Here is a 9,688-nt window from a genome sequence, read left to right as displayed (position 1 = left end):
TTGTTCTCTTTGGCTCTTGGACTAAATATCAATATTTAAAATCTTCATTTTGGTGTGTAACCTTTCTGGGTTTATTCCATTCAACTGAAGGAACCATCTGGAAATAGAGCATAAAAATAATGAACAAACAATATGATAATGTGTTGTAAAACTTATCAACTTTTTTGAACTTAATCAAACTGATAGAAGATTAAAAAAGTTGAAACTCAGTTTTAAAGGAATCAGCTTTAAAATAATGGATTTATGATGAGGGAAACTGTTCATTAAATTCCAGCAGCAATATAAACTATGACACCCTTCTTCATTTTGTTCTCTTTGGCTCTTGGACTAAATATCAATATTTAAAATCTTCATTTTGGTGTGTAACCTTTCTGAGTTTATTCCATTCAGCTGAAGGAACTATCTGGAAATAGAGCATAAAAATAATGAACAAACAATATGAGGTTAATGTGTTGTGAATGGGACAGGAAAATATTACTTTGCACATGATCTTATTACACCTACATTGTACATATTAGTTGATTTGCAGTTGTCTTGTGTCTATGGTGTGATTTAATTTTGCATCACATTGGAAATCACCCAACTAGAGTTGTTGGCCCCCCGTACCTAGCATAAACTCCTGTTTTTATCCCCTTGTAGGTACTGTGTGGTATAATTCTACTAAATATTTGTATCAACTGTGCATTAGAATAGGGGAGCATTCAAAAAGCTGTGCAATAATAATAATAATGATGATTATAATACACTTTGCTTTTTTCTACCAACTATCTAACTTATCAACTTTTTTGTTGAACTTAATCAAACAGATAGAAGATAAAAAAAAAAATTGAAACTCAGTTTGTGGAATCAGCTTTAAAATAATGGATTTTTAATGAGGGAAACTGTTCATTAAATTCCAGCAGCAATATAAAATAATTTGGTATGAAGAAAGGCCAACAATATTAAATTCAAATGTTCAAATTCATCTCCTGTTACAATAACATACATAGGTATGTCATTGTTTATCTTTAGGTGAATCAATTTTATTTACTTAGGTAGGAACTTGGAACAGCTTTCCAAGATATTTGTGATAAAACAAAGTGAAATTAGCCCAAAAACTATTTTCAGAATCCAAGGTCAGACAAACATGGGAACTATATTTGTGATAACATGCCAAGGAATGATACCATTATTGAGCTGAGTTTTCAGTTTGAGAAATTAAGTCATGAAATCTACAAATATTTAAAGATAATTTTAAAAAGATAGATAGAGAGAAATAGAGTTCAAATAAATGTAAATGCAGTTTCTTTGTGTTAATATGTCACAACTTTGGTGCTCACTGCAACATTGTAGGATTTTCCCAATATCTTAATAATCCTAAAATCCAATGTTTACCTACCATATGCTGGCACCGGTCACTATGCGCATTTATATATCATAGCTACTCATTTTCCTCACGAGGCTGAGTGGGCCCTGCAACAGCCAGTCACACAATCAATAATTTGCATCATACAAATTTCTTGACCCCGCCGGGAATCGAACCCGGGTCTCCGGCGTGCAAGGCGAGTGCAGTGACCACTACACCATGGGAGCTGACTGAGTTCAAATAAATCAACACTTCACCAAAATTTGCTTTCCACGAGATCCGTTTTGTCATGGAGAAAAAAAGGGTTAAACATTGGGTAAGAAGTAAAGGGTTCAAGTTCCAGGCTGCAGTGACCACTACACCATGGGAGCTGACTGAGTTCAAATAAATCAACACTTCACCAAAATTTGCTTTCCACGAGATCCGTTTTGTCGTGGAGAAAAAAAGGGTTTAACATTGGGTAAGAAGTAAAGGGTTCAAGTTCCAGGCATACCTAAGCATGTTGCGAGTATATAATTCATAAATTACAAATCAGAAGGATCAAATTGGCCATCTGGCTTTCAGATCTGCCAAAATTTCGTATGACAAAAAGTAGAACATGTGCACAGAAATATTACATTGATTCACAGTCGTTCATTTCGTTCCATACAATTTGACATCGATATCTGAAGGCTTATAACGCTGACAACTGTCTAAATATTTGGAATAGAATTTCATCAGGTTCTCCGCTAATGGCTTGTAATTAGCCGCTTGGATATCACAGAGGAATAATAGATATGGCCGCAGTTTAGCCTCGATAGAGTCCAATAGCAAAGTCTCCCTGATTGAAATGAAGATTTGTTCTAGCTCTGCTCGACCTTCAGCTGTAGAATTTAAAGCAATACCATTGATGGAAATCTGGAAAGAAAATAATCAATGTTCTGTTAGAGGTGATAATCATTCAAAGTCTCCATTGTGTCACAATAATAATATTATTTACTATTCATGTTCAGATTGTTCAGGTTTCAAAGACAGAATTAAGTTCCAAGTTTCTAAACCGTCTGTAAGCAATGTACAAGAAGTACTACAGCTTCTGCAGGTAATGTACATAGAAGAAATTAAAAATACGTACAATAAAACCCACTCTTGGATTTTCACCTTACCTGTTTGGCCAAAATTTTGACCACATCTTCTGTTAGTTTGTGTTTGAGAATTTCTTTAGTGAACAATAGAAGAGGAGCTATGTATATATCAAATCTCTTGTGACTATCTGGATGTCTTTGAATCAGATACATGTAGCTCATAAATGAGAAACGATGGACTAGTGTGGATGTGGACTTGATTTTCTGATCACTGCACTCTGAAATTTGCAACAAGAAATAGAATGGATTAAAGTTTATCTTATAGATGATATGATAGAAAATAAATATCACATAATAATTACCAATACCTACTAAGTTTAATGCCCAAGTGTCCTATCAAATACGTTGGTAGGCACCTAAAAAAAAAAGAACAATAATTTGTTTGAGCTCAATCTTTAAAGTGGACTTCCTCTAACACAATTTTTCATTTCATTACTGGGAATTGATTATTGAACCATATGGCCTTGTGTCCCCTTGGTTATGAATCCAATGCCTTAACCTTTGTTTACCAATTACCTTTAAACATTTGAAATATTCTGCCAAGAGTTATTTCCCGTATTTTGTCGCCATACTCTCCATGAGCCATCAGTTCACATGCTGATCTGGCCACGGCTTCACCAATGTCCTCATTTGCTTCAGCAAGATCTAACCATTTGTTGAGTACAGTGGTCACTTCTGACATGTTTCCTGGTTTCTCGGTAACTGTTTCCAAGGCAGTCCTAGCATCTGTATCATAGCCATTCCCATCACCATTGATTTTTAATGAACCTAGACCTGGAACTGGATTTTCTGCAGGTGCTAGGAAACAAATTCAAATCATCCAAATATTAGGTAAGTACTTCTTGATAATGTGGATTAATAATGAAAATCAATTCATAAAAATTAAAAAGTCTGAATTTTAGCCAGTTATTTAAGCTAGACTAGACTAGAAACCATAAGTGCAATAACACATTAAATACACAAATTTGCAACAAATTGCTAAATTGAAGAAATGTTGAGCATGATGATTGGTAGTTCGTACATATCTGGAATGATTAGCATATGGGACAACATGTGCTACTGGATTTTACAAAAGCTAGATTTAAATGACAGCTTTACTTGGCAACCATAAAAGAGGGAAAAAAATTCCAATGTGGATCATTCGCACTTTTAGGCCAGCCAGTCATTATCAGGTAGACCTGACAGGTTTACCTGATGAGCACACACACCATCAGGTGGACCTGACAGGTATGGCTGAAAAGATCTTCCTGTCAGGTCTACTTGATACCTGACAAGCACAAACATTATCAGGTAGACTGATCAGGTCTACCTGATATCTGATAGTGGCTGGCCTTACTTACCATCACCAACACCTCTCCCTCTTCCTCTTGCTAGACCAGGTGGCTCTACACTTTTGCTTACTACACCTCTACCTCTTCCTGTACATCCAGATGGGACACTGTTTGCTGCCATTGATCTGAAATGTTTAAATTTATATTATTAGAATTTGAGATGATAAGACCTTAGCAGTTACAGTTCCCTCTGTCAACAACCTCTTTAAAAAATGTACCTATAATTAAATGTTATCACTTTTATGGTTGCCATCTGACACAATGGTACATTTTTTTTCTGTATGCTATGTATTTGGCCACAACTGACTTATACTTAATGAGTTAATGAGTTTTTATCTGATAGAAGATAGAGGTATGTCACTAACAAATGCTGATAGGAGATGGGACTTGTACCAGAGGGGCTGTTTCTGTTTCCCTTCATCAGGTAAGTTACCGAGAAGGAACTCCCCACTTTTAGTGTTAAAAACTTAGGTACCTTTCTTAGTGACTAAAGGAAATCTTGTTCTGAGGAGGTAATAGTTTTCGTTGTAGCGGTAGAGGAAGGAGAACTATTAAACGGAAAGCGGACAACAAAATTAGTAGATTCTTTGGGGGGAAATGGCAAAATTGCACGAAAAAAAAACATAAAAATCGACAAACATAAAAAAAGTAAAGTAAAATGATGATGATGATGAACAGGTTTTTGTATAAGGGCTGTTTCTGTTTCCCTTCATCAGGTAAGTTACCGAGAAGGAACTCCCCACTTTTAGTGTTAAAAACTTACCTTTCTTAGTGACTATTTGACTAAAGGAAATCTTGTTCTGAGGAGGTAATAGTTTTCGTTGTAGCGGTAGAGGAAGGAGAACTATTAAACGGAAAGCGGACAACAAAATTAGTAGATTCTTTGGGGGGAAATGGCAAAATTGCACGAAAAAAAACATAAAAATCGACAAACATAAAAAAAGTAAAGTAAAAAATCGGAAAACTAGAGTAACTTTTTTAAATTTCCCGCGAAACGCGAAATAGATATGGCCGGTGGCTACCGTAGTTCAAGATCCGTTCACACGATCAACGCATTGCGCTCGAGGTCTCGTCCGTTGAACAGAGTGGGGTAAACTTGGCCCGGCCCCCGGCCAAAACTGTCTTTAGTTTTTCTTTTCGTCTGCCAGCCTAGTTAGCTTGGTTGGTAGCGCGTCTGCCTTGCGTTATGCCGCGGGTTCGATTCCTGCTCGGGGCGAATTTTAATGGGATATTTTTTTAAAGGCTTTAATGGCAGGATTCTTTTCTCTTCGATTGCGGGACATCAGAACTTACTTTGAGTGATGTCACTGATGTCATGAGCTAACATACCCATATCGGTCTTCTCTGCCCTCCCTCGTTCTAGCGGGGTCGTCCTTTGTCGTTATCCTCATTAGATCAGCACCAGATGGATATTTTTCGAGGCTGACATAAGTAATATTATGTTGAAATTTAATCCATTTCTTTTTCTTCGGCAGATTTTTCCTGGGCAAGCTTGTTCCTGGCGACAGTACTTTCACTTTGTGTAAGTAATTAAGTAGGTACAATAAATATCACATAATAATTACCAATACCTACTAAGTTTAATGCCCAAGTGTCCTATCAAATACGTTGGTAGGCACCTAAAAAAAAAAGAACAATAATTTGTTTGAGCTCAATCTTTAAAGTGGACTTCCTCTAACACAATTTTTCATTTCATTACTGGGAATCCATTTCTTTTTCTTCTGCAGATTTTTCCTGGGCAAGCTTGTTCCTGGCGACAGTACTTTCACTTTGTGTAAGTAATTAAGTACATATTGAATGGGCTAAGGAATAAAGTAAAGTTACGTATGGCTAAGTTAGTAGCTGCTGACTATAAATCGTTGAATGCACCAGTTTCCAATGGTTTACTGAAGCAAGGTTCCGTGTGGTTGGTATCCGGGTAAGAGACCATATGGGCCATCGCGTGCTGCTGGCTTTTACTAGATCCACACAGGCTGGCTGAGGTTAATTATTATTAGTAGGCGCGGGAATTGATTATTGAACCATATGGCCTTGTGTCCCCTTGGTTATGAATCCAATGCCTTAACCTTTGTTTACCAATTACCTTTAAACATTTGAAATATTCTGCCAAGAGTTATTTCCCGTATTTTGTCGCCATACTCTCCATGAGCCATCAGTTCACATGCTGATCTGGCCACGGCTTCACCAATGTCCTCATTTGCTTCAGCAAGATCTAACCATTTGTTGAGTACAGTGGTCACTTCTGACATGTTTCCTGGTTTCTCGGTAACTGTTTCCAAGGCAGTCCTAGCATCTGTATCATAGCCATTCCCATCACCATTGATTTTTAATGAACCTACACCTGGAACTGGATTTTCTGCAGGTGCTAGGAAACAAATTCAAATCATCCAAATATTAGGTAAGTACTTCTTGATAATGTGGATTAATAATGAAAATCAATTCATAAAAATTAAAAAGTCTGAATTTTAGCCAGTTATTTAAGCTAGACTAGACTAGAAACCATAAGTGCAATAACACATTAAATACACAAATTTGCAACAAATTGCTAAATTGAAGAAATGTTGAGCATGATGATTGGTAGTTCGTACATATCTGGAATGATTAGCATATGGGACAACATGTGCTACTGGATTTTACAAAAGCTAGATTTAAATGACAGCTTTACTTGGCAACCATAAAAGAGGGAAAAAAATTCCAATGTGGATCATTCGCACTTTTAGGCCAGCCAGTCATTATCAGGTAGACCTGACAGGTTTACCTGATGAGCACACACACCATCAGGTGGACCTGACAGGTATGGCTGAAAAGATCTGCCTGTCAGGTCTACTTGATACCTGACAAGCACACACATTATCAGGTAGACTGATCAGGTCTACCTGATATCTGATAGTGGCTGGCCTTACTTACTATCACAGCCAGTCATTATCAGGTAGACCTGACAGGTTTACCTGATGAGCACACACACCATCAGGTGGACCTGACAGGTATGGCTGAAAAGATCTTCCTGTCAGGTCTACTTGATACCTGACAAGCACAAACATTATCAGGTAGACTGATCAGGTCTACCTGATATCTGATAGTGGCTGGCCTTACTTACCATCACCAACACCTCTCCCTCTTCCTCTTGCTAGACCAGGTGGCTCTACACTTTTGCTTACTACACCTCTACCTCTTCCTGTACATCCAGATGGGACACTGTTTGCTGCCATTGATCTGAAATGTTTAAATTTATATTATTAGAATTTGAGATGATAAGACCTTAGCAGTTACAGTTCCCTCTGTCAACAACCTCTTTAAAAAATGTACCTATAATTAAATGTTATCACTTTTATGGTTGCCATCTGACACAATGGTACATTTTTTTTCTGTATGCTATGTATTTGGCCACAACTGACTTATACTTAATGAGTTAATGAGTTTTTATCTGATAGAAGATAGAGGTATGTCACTAACAAATGCTGATAGGAGATGGGACTTGTACCAGAGGGGCTGTTTCTGTTTCCCTTCATCAGGTAAGTTACCGAGAAGGAACTCCCCACTTTTAGTGTTAAAAACTTACCTTTCTTAGTGACTATTTGACTAAAGGAAATCTTGTTCTGAGGAGGTAATAGTTTTCGTTGTAGCGGTAGAGGAAGGAGAACTATTAAACGGAAAGCGGACAACAAAATTAGTAGATTCTTTGGGGGGAAATGGCAAAATTGCACGAAAAAAAACATAAAAATCGACAAACATAAAAAAAGTAAAGTAAAAAATCGGAAAACTAGAGTAACTTTTTTAAATTTCCCGCGAAACGCGAAATAGATATGGCCGGTGGCTACCGTAGTTCAAGATCCGTTCACACGATCAACGCATTGCGCTCGAGGTCTCGTCCGTTGAACAGAGTGGGGTAAACTTGGCCCGGCCCCCGGCCAAAACTGTCTTTAGTTTTTCTTTTCGTCTGCCAGCCTAGTTAGCTTGGTTGGTAGCGCGTCTGCCTTGCGTTATGCCGCGGGTTCGATTCCTGCTCGGGGCGAATTTTAATGGGATATTTTTTTAAAGGCTTTAATGGCAGGATGATTGCGGGACGATAAGCCCTTAGCAGTTACAGTTCCCTCTATCAAACCTCTTAAAGAAAAAAAAAAAAAACGGATTTTAGCAGTACCTAGGTATACCTATATACCTATTCGTAGATTCTTCCTGTAGGTTGGTACCTCTACACTGAGATTGGAGGTCAACCGCTTCGTAACCAGGTGTGTGGGTATTGTCATACTCCAGTTATAGTGGGGGGGCATTCTAATGCAGAGTGTAACTTCTCCACTTTTCCAGCGAGATTGAGATTTTGGTGATCGCTCACGAGAATCAGCCAAAAGGGAGTACGGTGAAATATGACCCGGCGCGGCGTAGGTAGGTAGCTACGGGGAAAGAAGTTCAGGACGGAATGTTCAGGCTTTCAGGCAGGAGTCATGCCTGATAGGTGCGTAGGTACAACTTCCGAAATATTATGGACAATAGCTGCGTGGGTACAACTTCCGAAATACCTACCTAATGGACAAGAAGAGCCATCTATAGCTGCTAAAGTCGACGGCCGATAATTGACAAGGTGAATCTATGTTGTCGAGGCAGTGTGGACTGTGGACGGTTTCAGTCGACATCGATCGATGGCCGTCTAAGTAGGTAAGGTATCTATGGTGGTATCTTCCCGAAATCGAAGTCAACCGCTTCGTAACCAGGTGTGTGGGTATTGTCATACTCCAGTTATAGTGGGGGACATTCTAATGCAGAGTGTAACTTCTCCACCTTTCCAGCGAGATTGAGATTTGGTTTTGGTGATCGCTCACGAGAATCAGCCAAAAGGGAGTACGGTGAAATATGACCCGGCGCGGCGTAGCTAGGTAGCTACGGGGAAAGAAGTTCAGGACGGAATGTTCAGGCTTTCAGGCAGGAGTCATGCCTGATAGGTGCGTAGGTACAACTGCCGAAATATGGACAATAGATGCGTACAACTTCCGAAATACCTACCTAATGGACAAGAAGAGCCATCTATAGCTGCTAAAGTCGACGGCCGTTAATCGACAAGGTGAATCTATGTTGTCGAGGCAGTGTGGACTGTGGACGGTTTCAGTCGACATCGATCGATGGCCGTCTAAGTAGGTAAGGTATCTATGGTGGTATCTTCCCGAAATCGAAGGGAGAAGGAGAACAGGATAGGAGAAAGCCAGCTGTTCCGAGAACGAACCTTTTCTCTTTAGAATAAGACTCGCCTCAGGCGGAAATCGAACCCGCGATCTAGCGCTTATGGGAGCGCTACCGCCCAAAGTAACTAGGTCTAGGCTAGTAAATTGGACAGCTTTAAGCAGAAAAGAACCATCCAAGGGCAAGGGGAAATAAGAAAGCCAGCTGTTCCGAGAACGAACCTTTTCTCTTTAGAATAAGACTCGCCTCAGGCGGAAATCGAACCCGCGATCTAGCGCTTATAGGAGCGCTACCGCCCAAAGTAACTAGGTCTAGGCTAGTAAATTGGACAGCTTTAAGTAGAAAAGAACCATCCAAGGGGGAATTATTGCCATAGGGATGGTTCTTTTCGGAGTAATGCTGTCCAATTATTGACCGAGCGTAGTGAGGTTTTTGTTTTAACTCGATCGTTCTGCATTTGGCTAAGATGTTTGTTAACGTTTAAGCAATGTGCTAGCAGAAGTCACCTATACGCGAAGCTCTGTACAACTTACTGTAAGGAGTGTAAGGTATACCTACTCTCCCCTCCAGTTACTAGCGTGAATCACTGTACCTTCAGTACCCACGGTAATAAGTAATAATACTACAGTGTATTAACCGAGCGTAGTGAGGTTTTTGTTTTAACTCGATCGTTCTGCATTTGGCTAAGATGTTTGTTAACGTTTAAGCAATGTGCTAGT

At 39.1% G+C, this 9,688-nt stretch overlaps 2 protein-coding genes across 3 annotated transcripts; both read right to left on the bottom strand.

Moving 5' to 3' along the window:
• Positions 1-1,820: 1,820 nt before the first annotated feature.
• LOC103514304 lies at positions 1,821-4,751 on the bottom strand. 2 transcript variants are annotated; one of them, XM_008479174.3, is made up of 5 exons: positions 4,561-4,751; positions 3,807-3,922; positions 2,983-3,264; positions 2,488-2,684; positions 1,821-2,242 (listed from the first exon to the last, which is right to left on the bottom strand). In XM_008479174.3, exons 2-5 carry the CDS (start codon positions 3,916-3,918, stop codon positions 1,979-1,981), a joined length of 855 nt encoding a protein of 284 aa, XP_008477396.1. In that variant the 5' UTR covers positions 3,919-3,922; positions 4,561-4,751; the 3' UTR covers positions 1,821-1,978. The 2 variants fall into 2 exon arrangements, with proteins under 2 accessions (XP_008477396.1, XP_008477395.1); XM_008479173.3 differs by lacking the exon at positions 4,561-4,751 and adding an exon at positions 4,273-4,451.
• On the bottom strand, positions 4,278-7,545 carry LOC103514307. The gene is made up of 5 exons (XM_008479177.3): positions 7,357-7,545; positions 6,895-7,010; positions 5,881-6,162; positions 4,561-4,641; positions 4,278-4,345 (listed from the first exon to the last, which is right to left on the bottom strand). The coding sequence occupies exons 2-5, from the start codon at positions 7,004-7,006 to the stop codon at positions 4,278-4,280; spliced, it is 543 nt and encodes a 180-aa protein (XP_008477399.1). The 5' UTR covers positions 7,007-7,010; positions 7,357-7,545.
• Positions 7,546-9,688: the final 2,143 nt, after the last annotated feature.

Source organism: Diaphorina citri, unplaced genomic scaffold, assembly GCF_000475195.1.
Source record: "Diaphorina citri unplaced genomic scaffold, Diaci psyllid genome assembly version 1.1 scaffold1121, whole genome shotgun sequence".
Classification (NCBI taxonomy): Eukaryota; Metazoa; Arthropoda; class Insecta; order Hemiptera; family Psyllidae; genus Diaphorina; species Diaphorina citri.
This window is presented reverse-complemented; position numbering and strand designations above follow the sequence as displayed.

Coding starts and splice junctions, on each gene's coding strand:
- LOC103514304 (XM_008479174.3), bottom strand. CDS start 3,918: ATGGCAGCAAACAGTGTCCCATCTGGATGTACAGGAAGAGGTAGAGGT. Junction 3,265..3,806: donor AGGGAGAGGTGTTGGTGATG/GTAAGTAAGGCC, acceptor TTTGTTTCCTAG/CACCTGCAGAAAATCCAGTT. Junction 2,685..2,982: donor AATATTTCAAATGTTTAAAG/GTAATTGGTAAA, acceptor TGCAAATTTCAG/AGTGCAGTGATCAGAAAATC.
- LOC103514307 (XM_008479177.3), bottom strand. CDS start 7,006: ATGGCAGCAAACAGTGTCCCATCTGGATGTACAGGAAGAGGTAGAGGT. Junction 4,642..5,880: donor AATATTTCAAATGTTTAAAG/GTAATTGGTAAA, acceptor TCCGTTTAATAG/TTCTCCTTCCTCTACCGCTA. Junction 4,346..4,560: donor TCAAATAGTCACTAAGAAAG/GTAAGTTTTTAA, acceptor TCCGTTTAATAG/TTCTCCTTCCTCTACCGCTA.